The 13,631-nt window shown below is 27.0% G+C and overlaps 1 protein-coding gene and 1 long non-coding RNA gene across 2 annotated transcripts; one reads left to right on the forward strand and one right to left on the reverse strand.

Annotated features, from left to right (window-relative positions):
• The first annotated feature begins 410 nt into the window (after positions 1–410).
• LOC147911087 (uncharacterized) lies at positions 411–7,774 on the forward strand. The gene is made up of 2 exons (XR_015544783.1): positions 411–2,451; positions 3,320–7,774. It is a non-coding gene; the product is annotated as an uncharacterized LOC147911087 (long non-coding RNA).
• An 857-nt stretch (positions 7,775–8,631) lies between these two features.
• Rab27 (RAS oncogene family member Rab27) lies at positions 8,632–13,631 on the reverse strand. Its single transcript, XM_011052969.2, has 5 exons — positions 13,034–13,631; positions 12,792–12,862; positions 12,135–12,249; positions 10,964–11,076; positions 8,632–10,869 (listed from the first exon to the last, which is right to left on the reverse strand). The coding sequence occupies exons 1-5, from the start codon at positions 13,175–13,177 to the stop codon at positions 10,686–10,688; spliced, it is 627 nt and encodes a 208-aa protein (XP_011051271.1). The 5' UTR covers positions 13,178–13,631; the 3' UTR covers positions 8,632–10,685.

A 13,631-nucleotide genomic window follows, 5' to 3' on the forward strand; every position in this document is an offset into this window, starting at 1 on the left:
TGTTATTTTAATAAAATTGTCTCATTTTGTGATGCTTCGTCTTTAATATTTTGAGATTAAATGTTGTATTCCATTGCAAATATAAAAGACTTTTGAATAGAATGATAAAGATACGTATCACTTTTTCTCGTTAATTAAATGTTATATGTTGCAATAAAATATATATATGTTCTTTTCGCAATTTGCAAAGTACAATAGTATATGTTATATATTGCACAAGAAAATATATATTCTTTTTGCAATTGGCATAATTTAAAGATTTTGTTTCATTTTTTTTTATACATGTGTACTACTAAGGGATAATTTATAATAAAAAATTAGCAATATTGCAACTTGAATTATATTATTTATGTAACGATTTTTTTACGTAACAGTTTACGTAAGAGTTTTTTATGGGTTTATGGGAGGTACGCGCACACTTGATGCTTTTTTTTTACTTTTTTTTAAAAAGGTGACTTTGTTAAGATTATTATAAAATTTTTGTATAAACATTTTTTTTATCTTGAATGGTTACTGAGATATAATGAAGAAAGCTAAAATTTTCGTTACCTATAAAGAGTGATGATTGCACTCCTTAAATCTATTTTTCCGTACACCCTTTTTTTCAAATCAAGTAAATTTTTTTCAATGTAAACTATAACATCAATTTGAATAGACAGACGTTTTTAGTCTTTGCAAATATGAATAGTTTTTTCAAATGAAACTTAATATAAAAAAAAATAGTACAATTAATATAAAATAAATAATAAAACTGTAATAAATAGTTTGATTATTTTTCTTATTCTTTATACGAGCCTGATACTTTTATATATAATTTAAAAATCATGTATAAAAAAATAATGAGACAAATAAATAACAATAATGAAAAACTAATTATTCTTTTATATTATATTAAACGTTTTATGTAAATTTTAGATAAAAAAATCACATCTGTTGTAATCTTTCATAAAGTTATATCCCAAAAATCGCGAAAACTGTTTTTAGAAAATCGCAACTGAATGTTTGGAACTTCAACGGCAGCTTCAAACTGATGCTGCTCTTGCAGCTTGGCATCGAACATGTTAAAACTTCTAACATTCTCACCTAGCGCAAACGGTCGATGTAGATAGTTTTCAGCCCCGTGGCGATCGAGCGTGTTAAAAGTTACTCTCTTACCGCTGCTACAGGAAGTCGATCATCGTTACACCACTAATATCTAGTTTCCGATAAATGACGAGCGACGTTCTCGCTCTCGCTCCTCGTTTTTCAATCTTCAACGTGAGTGAAAGTAATTGCGGCTAATGCCAATTAATCTTGTCGATTTAACGAACGTCGATCATTCCTGTCAATATGTAAAAAGTATCAACAGTGTCCAGTTTCGTTTTAAAGAATCTTTAATAGCTCGAAGTAAACTCAACAGTACTATGAACAAATAAATTTTGAATCAACCAAATCTCGCCTTATTCTCCAATCTAGAAATTATATGGTTTCCTTACTTCAAAGTAACACAACTCAAAACTTGTGATTTTCGAGATATTATTATGAATGAGTAAAGTAAAGATTATTTCATCAATTATCAAAAGAAAATTAAATTAATTCATAGAGTTCATTGTATTTTAATATAAATATAACTTTAGACATCGAATAATTAGATTATATTATTATACTATATATATATTTAACTGTTAGCAAGATTCAAATTTTAATATTTACATTTTAATACAATAGAGACACATGTTTCTCCTTCAACTTTCTCCAAACAGTTTCTTTGAATATTTTCCTCAGAATAATTCGTATGTCGTACTTAGTAATACACACTCCGTGATACTGCACAGATATAATCGCGATGCGGAACGATAGTCAACGTAATTGGGTATGGAATCATTTTAATAAATTAGACCAGTCTCAGACAAAGTGCAAGTATTGTATAAAAATTATTTATAAATATAAATGTAGATATACAAAAATAATGTGTATGAAAACACACTTATACAATACTCATAAAATATATGATGAAAAAGATTTTTCAAAATGGAATAACGATCTTCATTTCTTGTGGCAATATTTCTTCAAAAAAGACTTATTTCTTGCAAAATGCAAAATTTGTGACAATTTATTTTATAATGCATATGATAAATCGAGTTTAGGAAGGCATCTGATACAAAGGCATCCAGATATAATATTTTTTATACAAAAAGAAATTACACATACTTGGCTATCACAACATTTTACATTCGATATGGAAAATCGTAATATAAACTGCATACATTGCGATTATTCTTCTAAAATATATAATGGACCAAACATTTTAAAAAATCATTTAAATATATCTCATAATATAAAAGTAGAATCAAAATTTGATGGAAAAACTGGAGATTATAATGTAGATACAATAACACAATTTATAGCTGAAGAAAATGCGACTATAAGGTTTCATCATTATGATACACAAGTCAAAGAAAATCAACAGTGGTAAATGTTACGAATATTAATGTTTTATAACAAATTGGTTGTACTAATGTGATGCATATTAAAATCGTTATATATTGATGTAAGTGTAAAAGTAAAATGCAAGTATTTTGAATTACAAAATACATATTTTACTTAATAAAACAATAAAATGTATTGAAGACTTCAAGGTTCAACCCGTTTCTATATTTATATTAAACACATATCTTCAGTTTATATATAATATTTAATATGCATCAGTGAGCACTGATTACATCCAATTGAACTCGCTATTATTTTTTCTAGTAGTTAATATATATTCTATTATATATATTATAATAATAATAATAAATATTAGGTGTTGGAATTAATTCGTAGCGTTTTACAAGTGATGGGAAGTACTTTCATTAATGTATTTTTTAATGCTCATGTGAAATAAATAACATTCTTTCATTAAAAAACGCTACGAATTAATTCCAACACCTAATATATTATATATATATGTATATATATAAAGTACATTCAAATATTCAATACTAACATTTAAAAATATAAATATATAAAATGTATGTGCTGATAATCTAATGTTTATTATATTTAAGATTTAAATGTATTTTTTATATATTGTTATTATTTAATTAAATATTCTTATTTAGTCATTAATTTAAATATATGCTATTATCTGAATATTCAGTGATTAATACATTCTCATATATAAACAATTACGCAAGCATTACAGAATATAAATAGTTATTGAGCTTGACAATATCTTTATAAGATAAACGAATAATAACAGTACTGGTTTCAACTAATATACGTGATTGCAATATATGGTTCTTTAATTCTAATTGATATTTTTGCTATTTCATAATTATTTTGTATATGCATACAGGTCCAATCAGAGATGTCAACAGAAATATAAATCCTCTAATAATGAAGGCAACAAGCTAATATTGTTTCTAGTAGTAATAATAATCTTGACTTGGATATTAGAATATATAAACATATATCATGAGTAATTATTTGCTTTGCGTTGTTCCTTAATATAAAACGATTTTATGATTATATGTAAAGATTAAATTTTTTTACGAATATATAATTTACTGATTGCTTTATTAAATTTTTATTAATTAATGTATAATATATCGTCAAATACTTGAATATTTTTTATATCATAATGTATCAATTTTTTTGTATATTTTATATGACATAACTTGTGTATTTCATATAATCCACATGAATATGTTATAATAATAATTTATACATGTATACATATATACATATTAGAAGTATAAAACTTATGCGAATATTGAAAATATTTCAAATAACTGTCATTTTGACAAATTATTTAAATAAATCTAATATTCGTATTCCGACGTCGAAATAAGAATTATATATTTTTAATAATTGTCTAATCTGTATATAATATTTAATTTATTTCAATAAGCTACTGCAGAAATTTTAGAAATATTTATTAGAAATAAATTATAATACTTTATATATAATATTTTTTGTATTTGTATTCGTATTTGTTCAAAAGTTAGTTGAAATATTGATTAAATATAATTAATATACCATAATTAACGCATTTAATTTGAAGAATTGTGTTGGAAGAACAAGACAATTTTATTTATTTATCAATTATTTATTTATCAATAATTAATCAACAATATATATATATAAAACTTGTCATAACATACGATTTATTTCGTTCTTTAACTATTAGTGTTATCATCATCTATTAGCATTAAATGTATTGAAAAAGAACCAATCTTTTTTAATCTAACAATACTTTACGAATTATTAGAAATATTAATATTTTATTGCTTATTTTATTGCTGACATATTTGGAATTTTCATTTTAATTTTGCTTTTACTTATATTTGTTTGTATTTATTCAACAATTAATATATGTAAACGGATTGTAATATAAATAAACATATTTTAATTAATAAAATAATTTTTTTTATTTAACCTAACAATTTTTATGATATAGGATTTATTTATTCCATATCACTATTTTTTATATTTGTATTAAATGTTGAAAAATTAATTATTGTTAATCAAATAATGTTTTATGGATTGTTACAATATATGGATTTATTATTCGCAATTTATTTACAAATTATTCTGATGAAATTTACGTATCGCAGATTATATATTAATTGATATAAAACTTAAATTTCCTAATATTATAAACAAAAAATATATAAAATTAATGTTGATTAATTTGCTAAATTAAATGCTCTATATGTAATTAATTAAATATATAGATAATTAAACATATATGAATTATGCCGATTGATAATATAATAAAATAATTTATAGCGTAAGATAGATAAAACGAATTTGTTGATATAAGTTAAATAAAGATTGCTCTAAAACGCTTGTTTAGGAGAGCCCCTTTCAATCTCGATCTTGACATGTTATCACTCTGAATGTCATTGAAAAGATTTTAGCCATTTATTAAAAAAATAGAGCTCGGTTATATTTAAAACAACTTTATTTAAAATATATATTTCAAATTTAAAAAATAAGTTATTAATTTAGAGTATTTATTATTTTAAGAAACATTTTCTGACCTATTTCTTTAATATTTTAAATAAGTTTTTGGAATCTATTTTGTGTATTTTTCATGATAATATTTCATATTACTTTTGATGAATCATTTCGGATTTATTATAATTTTACATATGTAGGTGTGCGCGCGCGTGCGCGCGCGTGTGTGTGTGTGTGTGTGTGTGTGTGTGTGTCACAAAATGATCACAACTCGATCAAAAACATAATAATTTTTTTTTAATGATCATGAAACAAAAATAACAAAAATGATATTTGGTCATTTTCTAATGGTAAATTTTTTTCACCAATGTTATTTGATTAACCAATAATTTCCTATTAAGTTAAAAAAGATTTTTTTCCCATTTCTGAGAAATTTAATCTTTTTTAGTTGTGTCTGCACTTTTGAAGTAAGGGAACGCTATATAACTAAGCGCTTTATACACACAATATTCAAATGTAAAATAATAAACTCGCTCGTGCAATGAAAAGTGTATAGAAAACGACACGTACGTATACACATATTTATAAATATAGTTCGAGCGAAAAGGAAGCAAAGCACGTGATGCAGGTACGAAACTCGTATGCATATACACAGCAGAGGTAGGTCTCGGCTCTACTTTACTAGCGTAAAACAAACCTCGCGGAATTGCGAAACCAAGCAGCTTCATGTCATCTTTGAAACTGACTGCTTGCTACGTGCGACGAAAATTCATGCAGAGTGAGTACCTATAGCATAGCCGGCTCGTCTCTGGCGAATAAGCCAGCGAGGAGAACTCAGGTAGATAGCACGGTGAAACTTCCGGTCAGAAGTTACACCCGTCGCCAAGACTTGGCGGAAACTTCCTCTCACCTTGAGAAGCAGAAAGAGAGAGATAGAGGAAGAGAGACAATCGAGAGGAAAGAAAGGGAGATTATAGCCCAAATAACGAAGTGGCCGAATTCGATAAATGGTCCGCTATTAATAAGTTATTTAATAAATTTGCGTCGGTTTAATTTACTAACAGCGGTAGGCCACGTTAAACAATTTTACATTTGATATTTTACACATTATATATTCACGTTCGATAGATCAGGCACTGCTTGAAAATTTGCAGATTGATTTTATTACGTCGGTTAAACGAGTTTAAATAATATTTCTCGAAAAAGTAATAGCTGTTTCCGCTGCTAACAATTATTTCAATAATTACTTGTGCAATTTCTATTTCTGATTAATTTTATCATTTAATAGATATTAGTCTCCATTTATGCATTCCAAGAAATCAAAAAATTAAACTTACATATTAATCCTGCGCATAATTTTCTTGTTGCAACTTATATATGTATTAATATGAAAACTTTTATATATTAATACTGAAACGTTACTGTTCCAAGTTTTATAACTTGTAAAACTTTCAAGCAAGTTGAAATTTGAATGTAATGCGCCAGATGAAATTTCGTTAATGTGTAATTTTGAACATCTCGATATGCAAACTTCTTTCATAAATTTTTCTTTTTACTTTAAATATCTCATGTACAATAATACCATTATAAGTAAAGTGAGAAGCTAAAGAATCAGTCAATTAATACAACTATTATAACACGTGTAAAGCTATGTGCCTAATTATACAGATTAAACTTATCTCATGAACAACTCAATTTAGGAACTCCGAGATGGTTTCTTAAGTACATAATACGGTATTGTAGCGCTCCAACTTCCGCCAGTGCTCTCTTCTAGCTCTATAAATTGTATGCGAGTTTCCTAAGTTAGTATTCTAATAATTTCTCTCACGCTAGTAATTCTGTGTACTTGAAAATTCGTGATACACAATAAAGAATAATAACTATACGCATTAACGTTAATTACAAAAAAAAACATTAATTAACAAATAAGTCGACATCAATCGAGATAGTAAAATATATAAAACAGCACGTTTAATATCGATAGTTTTTATTCAACCAACTCATATACATGATATTTTAATAACATTTCTTTTCATTCAACAATTATGTGGAAATTTTTCATACATTAATAAGTACGCGCGTTGACATTTATAACGCTTTCAATCCCTTAAACAGTGTATCGTTTAAAGTAGCATCTTTAACGAACGAGATGTAATTGTACATTTGCAACTCACAATTAGCTTAATATATTTATATGATTTAAAAATACATTTAACATTCAATAATATTGATATATCACTATTATATCACTCTTGTATTCTTTTTCCAAGAATATATTATTTAGTATGATTGTTAGAATCCCTGATATAATTATTTATATAATTTTCTTTTCTGTTATTTATGATATCAAATTCTATTCTCTCAACAAAATTATCGACTAAACAAAATTTTAAGAATATAATTTTTGTTCTACATTTTATCAACATTTGTTTCAATCATTAATTTAATCATTCTGTTTCAATCATTAATTGTATCAGTAAATCAGTAATTAAATATAATTAAAATATTATTAAAGAAATAATAATTATAAACATATAGTTTTCCAAAGAAATTTTTTTCAAAAATCTAATATTTCCTTAGGAGAGTTTTAGCATCTCTAAAAAACTTTATCGAAAAATATAACTCAAAATGATTCTGATTAAAATAAAAAAGTTACTATTAATTTTTATATAACGAAAACATGGAGATATATTAATTATTATAAACATAAATCCATACATGTTATTATTAGACTAATGAGTGAACAATGAAACAAGTTTTCGGCAGACTTTTAAATTAACTCTCTTCCATTTCTTTTTAATCAAAACAATATAAATTATTCCAATACTTAAACAATATTACGTCGTTATTTGTTTCAATTTAATTGTGCTGTAATTCGCTTACTCAAATGTCAAATAGAATCATATACAAAAAACCAACAAAATAAATTACAGTTACAACCCCTCAATAAAAAATAAGCACTTTTATTTTATATGCGTAAGGTTCATAATTTTCAATTAGTACGTGCTCAATTTAGTATTAATATATCCCAAGATATAAACGAGATGAGTGGAAACTTCGTATAAACTACACGGTTAAGATTGATTACATTCTCTCCATAGCACGCATAATTCTATAAGCTTACCTGCTTATTTACGCTCTCAGCAGTTCATTTTATGAAGTAAAGCAATTCAGAGCGCTAAGTCACAATTAATGACATAATAAAGATACAAAATTTTTGATATTTGTTAAAAATAAAGATTTCCTATAAACATCAAATGCATTTAAATATTATTTTTAAAAAATTGATTTCTCTTAATTTTTGTGAAAATTTTGTGAAAGACATTTACTAGTTACAAATTTTCAAAGTTAGAAATTTATAATCTTATATTAATTTTTTCTCATGAATAATCTTAAGTAAATATCCAATTAAAATTGAATAAAAAGCAAGATACTTTATTATCTATTTGCACTGTCGAGACTTATAATACGTCAAAGTTCTTCTTTTTCATTTTCAGTTCTCAAATTTTATACATTCTTGGTCGTAATATTAATCAAAAGTTTGTAAATTATACCTTTTGCAATTTTATCTTGTTATAATTAGAGTATGCATGTCATTTATATATATAGTTCTCTTATAAACACTTATAATTACTACATATTCTTGCATAATTTTCTTTTAACATTAGTAGCATTAATTCATAATATTGAGGCATTAATGATTAATCACAACACAATGACTTATAATTTTATTCATATAAATATCACAAAAGATTAGTTTGCCGGTATACGCGCATATATGATATCTCGGTTATGCTCATTTAATCACTTATGATTAAATATATATTAATTCTGATTGGTTATATAATAACATCATCAAAAATATGTTACATACAGTCAAAAGTGATTCGCTTTAACTTCCAAAATTTCTTTTGCGACATAAATCGCATATCACACTTTTCGCAAGTAAGAAAAGATTGACTTATTGAACACGTTGTGCGTATAATAATAGTGATAGAAAAGGTCAGCAGTTTATCGCAGGATGAAAGACACTTTTAAGTGATATTTAAATTCGTCGGTGAACGCCATCACTCAAGAACAAGCAACATTGGAAGACGATAGCGGTATAATTATATAAAAAGACTTTTATAAAATAATTTATAAGAGATGAAATTTTATAAAAGATAGAAGTTCATTAAAAAAAAAGAAATAATATAGAGTTGTCTGTAGAAGATTCAACATTATTGTATAAATATAATCGAAAGTTCATTGATAGATCCATTGAATGATATTTTCATTCAATAATAAGCAACAGTGGAAGACATTCAATATGTGCAGAATATAACAAGAAATCTTGAATGTCAATATATAATTTCTCGTAAAACACGCGGGATAGCCATTTTATAGAAATATATTTTAAGCTTAACATGTTCGTTGCGCTGCTATTATTAAAATATATGTGAATTTAGAGTCACACACACACACAAAACAAGCTTTCTATAATATTAAATTTGAAACCTGAGCCAATATTAGGCAGATCTACAAAATATGTTGCAATCGAAACAATTTAACTATATATTATTAAAAAATTAATAAAAATATTCAAACACAATAAAATAAAAAATTATAGATCTAATATATAGGGTGTTTACTTAAATCATACTAAAATATTTCCTGAAAATTTTCGGATTTTCTAAGTACTCTTATTCAAAAGATAAATTAGAGTTTTTAAAATGCAACTTTGAAATAACTTAAGAGTGCAAGCAACACGAACAAGCTATATAGTAAATTAATAGAAATTTCAGGAGACTATATCTTTTTCTACAATTGGAGATAAATATAGAGATTAAAATGAAATCTATAAAATAAGTACGAAGATTTAGGTAGCATATATTGATACATATATACATTTTATGTTTTCTAAAAGTATCTAATATTTTATAACCGTTTAAAGATATAAAATCAATATGTGCTACTTGGAGAATACTCACTATATACTATTATATCTTAGTATCAGTGATACTTAGTATCAGTTTATACGATGTTTGCTTTATATTGTGTCCTACTATCAAATCCTAGTTTTTTTAAATAAAAATTTGCGAGTGTACACATGAGAATGTACGTAAATATATGCAGATGTGTATGCAATATTTATCACTAATTAATTGTTAATATTTTACATTATTAAAAAAATGAACAATTTTTTTTAACAGACAGAATTTTAATTTAACAGTAAAATTTCAAAAATTTTCTTAATTCCATAAAAATGTTTGATTTCCTAGGGTAAAAAAAGAAATCCCCCGAAAATTTAAGAGCTTTCAGATTTTGCCAAATAGTAAACACCCTACAGCATATTATTATGAGTAATACTTATTATTATAAGTAACAGAAAATAATTCGGAATACTTTGTTACTGTACATCCTCACAAATATTATTTATAATGAGATTCGTGTAATACTGATATGTTGATTATTGTCAGTTAAATAATTAAATTAATCATTCCTTCATGATCTTTATTCGAAAATTTTTCTTAATTTTTTCCTTCGATTATCTTATTCCATTCAAACTTTCTGCTAAAAACTTCAAACAAATGAAATTAATTAATTAACGGAATTATTTTCTGATGTTCTAATCCTCTGCAACGAACATGCTAATCGAAAAAGTTTATGACGAGATTAACATTGATTTTAGAAATCGAAGGCGTCGGTTTCATAATATACTTTTTTCTTTGATTTCGGCAGACAGAATGTAGTTTAGAAAACTACATGTATCGACACTGTCAGCAATAGCAGGAACTCCGGGGTGGCGGAGTATCGCGCTCGTGACATCTTAAAACTTTTTGATGTGGTAACGGCGACTTGTCCACCGTAGCCTCCATTCTGCGCATTACACGATCTAGTAAAATTTCCACGGCGCGTTCAACATTTTGCCCGGTTGCAGCACTCGTCTCCAGATAAACCAAGCTAAAAAAAGTACAACACGATAGAAACTCAAAAATAAATATATTTCTTTTTTAAATAACGTTACATACGTTTTACTATTTCTGACTTGACTTACCCGTGTCTTTCAGCAAGATCCCGCGCTTTATGTTCGCTGACGACGCGTTTGTCCTCAAGATCAGATTTATTGCCACAGAGAATTATGTCTGGGTCATCACAATATGCGTGTGTCTACACGTATATATACATAAAAATATGATACATTAATTCAATAAACGCAAAACTTTCCCGAGAAAATTGTAGATTACAGGAAAATTTTAAGCAAGACAAAACATTTATTATTGAATTCTGCAATTACAGAACTCAAGCACGTTTCAGATTAAAAATTAATTTCTTATAGTTCAAGAATTAAATTTCTTGCACTTATTAATAAAACTTTTATTACAGATGTTTAATTTTTAAATTAAACGATAACTTATGAGTATAAAAAAAAATATATATATATACACATAGGTATCATGTTCTAAATATACATTTTAAACATATATACGTGCTATTATAAACAGTAGTATTGATCACTACCTAATTAAAGCATTATGGAAGAATTTCCATGTGTTTAATTTCTATAAAATGTTACATCAAAGAATTATAAAGAAGTAATCATTCAAAATGTCACAGACAAAAAAGTAACATATTCTTTAAAAACTTTTAGATATTATTTCATAATTTAGTTGTTTTTAATTACCATTTTTATTTATTATTATAATAATTATATCATTCTTTATTATAAAAAATTGTTTATTTATTATTATTATGAATTATATCTTACTGTAAAAATCTGTATAATTTTATATACTTGAATTTTCATATTTTTATACTTCTCCATTAGATATGTCAAATAAATAAATAAATGCAAGATTATCTGATTTTTTCAATTAGGTATACTGAATTACGCTAGTTCCTCGGCTAATTCTTTAAGGATTTTTAACAATTTTTGTGAAAGAATTTTATTCTAATGCAGGAATTTAACAATAAATATCGTATTTGTTTAAACAAATTGTACATTAGTAATAATAGTCAATTCTATCTACATATTTTATTTTCATGCAGCAAATAATTATTAAATATAACTGCATTTCGATATCACATAAATGTTACAATGACTATTAATACAAATATTATAATACATGCAGTTGACGATAATTCAAAAGATAGAAGAATCGTTAGATTAAAACACATGCATCAATGTGCGACATTTATAAATAATAATGCTAATAAATGACAAATACCCGAAGCTGCTCCAGCCAGTTTCTAACTTCGAGAAACGACGATTCATTGGTCAGGTCAAAAATTAGTAGGAAACCCATAGAATCCCGATAAAAGGCTGTGGTTAGACTTCTGAACCTGGATATTAACAATGTTAAGCTACTTGTGTGGAAAGTTAGATTGGGAGTCTTAATCCTCTGTTTACACATGCTGGATGCAATATCATACATATTGATTAGAACTATACCAATACATTTTTTCTTTGGATCTTTCATCTTTGGAATAGTTTGTATTAAATAGTTTGTATTTAGCAAGCTTTCACAGTAACGTAATTGAGTTGAGATATCATAATATAATGCAGAATATAATATAATGCAGAATATAATATAATTCAAAATCGCATTCTTATATTACCTTCTAACAAGCGACTTAGTACAACATAGTGATCACCTCATCCTTGTTTAACATTGACGAACAAGGATATAATGATGCACTATATCACACCATGTCATGTGTGGAAAATATCCATTGTCTCTATCATGAATATAACATAAATATGCAAGTATATCTCATTCGTTTGTTAAAATTTAATGCTGATTTGTCAAAGTGCAACAAATGCATGTTAATTATTGTACATTGGTTTTCCTGAAAATGCTCCTAGATTTCTCTGGTATATTTACCTTTCTTGACCGGCTGTGTCCCAAAGCTGCAAATGCACTCGTTGGCTTCTACCATTTTCCGTTTGATATATCTATAATAATAAATAAAATTTTTCTCGATACATTTTTATTTAGCTTGTGTGGGATCATTAATTATTCAAAAACTGCCATCGCAGACATGTTTTCAAACACAAGAGGCTTTCTCAAAAGTATGTAGACTTTAAATGACCGACGCTACCAAAAAAGTAGTGTCATTCTCTCACCACTCGCTTCTCCTTGAAATCGATTCCAACAGTGGATATGAATCTGGAGTTGAAGGTACCGTCTGTATACTGATAGAGAAAACTCGTTTTGCCGACGCCGGAGTTTCCGAGCGCCAGGAACTTCACCAAATAGTCATAATTCATTCTGTCGTGAACGCCTCGGTCGAGAATTCCACGATGGTCCCAGAGAAGATTGTCAATAAGACGTGTCGAATAAACGATCCAGCTGGAGGGTGAATGATTGTTGTCGAACGTCTCGTCTCTCGTTATCGACGTCAATTATCAAAGGCGCGCGGCTATCAACGTGGACACCTGTTGCCAATGTTGCCTACATATGCCACTTTCAAAAGGTCCGCGTTTATTGACGCGGTACGCCGTCAAACTACGTCGCGGACCAAGCAATCGTCTTCCAAAAATCAATCACTCGTATGCCCGAGCTCGTATCTCCAGTCAAATCTGACGCGTGTCAAGTCAGCGCACCCCCAATAAACCGCAACCCGATTACTCCGCGATTACAACAGATCGTGACGTCCGTGATGGCAGACGACAGACAGGCCCGCACTACCCGCGCAGAAAGCAATGGCGCTGCTAGCGCGTG

Source organism: Acromyrmex echinatior, chromosome 1 (genome assembly GCF_024713525.1).
Source record: "Acromyrmex echinatior isolate Ae372 chromosome 1, ASM2471352v2, whole genome shotgun sequence".
In the NCBI taxonomy this organism is placed as follows: Eukaryota; Metazoa; Arthropoda; class Insecta; order Hymenoptera; family Formicidae; genus Acromyrmex; species Acromyrmex echinatior.

Coding starts and splice junctions, on each gene's coding strand:
- Rab27 (XM_011052969.2), bottom strand. CDS start 13,177: ATGAATTATGACTATTTGGTGAAGTTCCTGGCGCTCGGAAACTCCGGC. Junction 12,863..13,033: donor ATTTCAAGGAGAAGCGAGTG/GTGAGAGAATGA, acceptor TTATTATTATAG/ATATATCAAACGGAAAATGG. Junction 12,250..12,791: donor GACACAGCCGGTCAAGAAAG/GTAAATATACCA, acceptor GTTAATATCCAG/GTTCAGAAGTCTAACCACAG.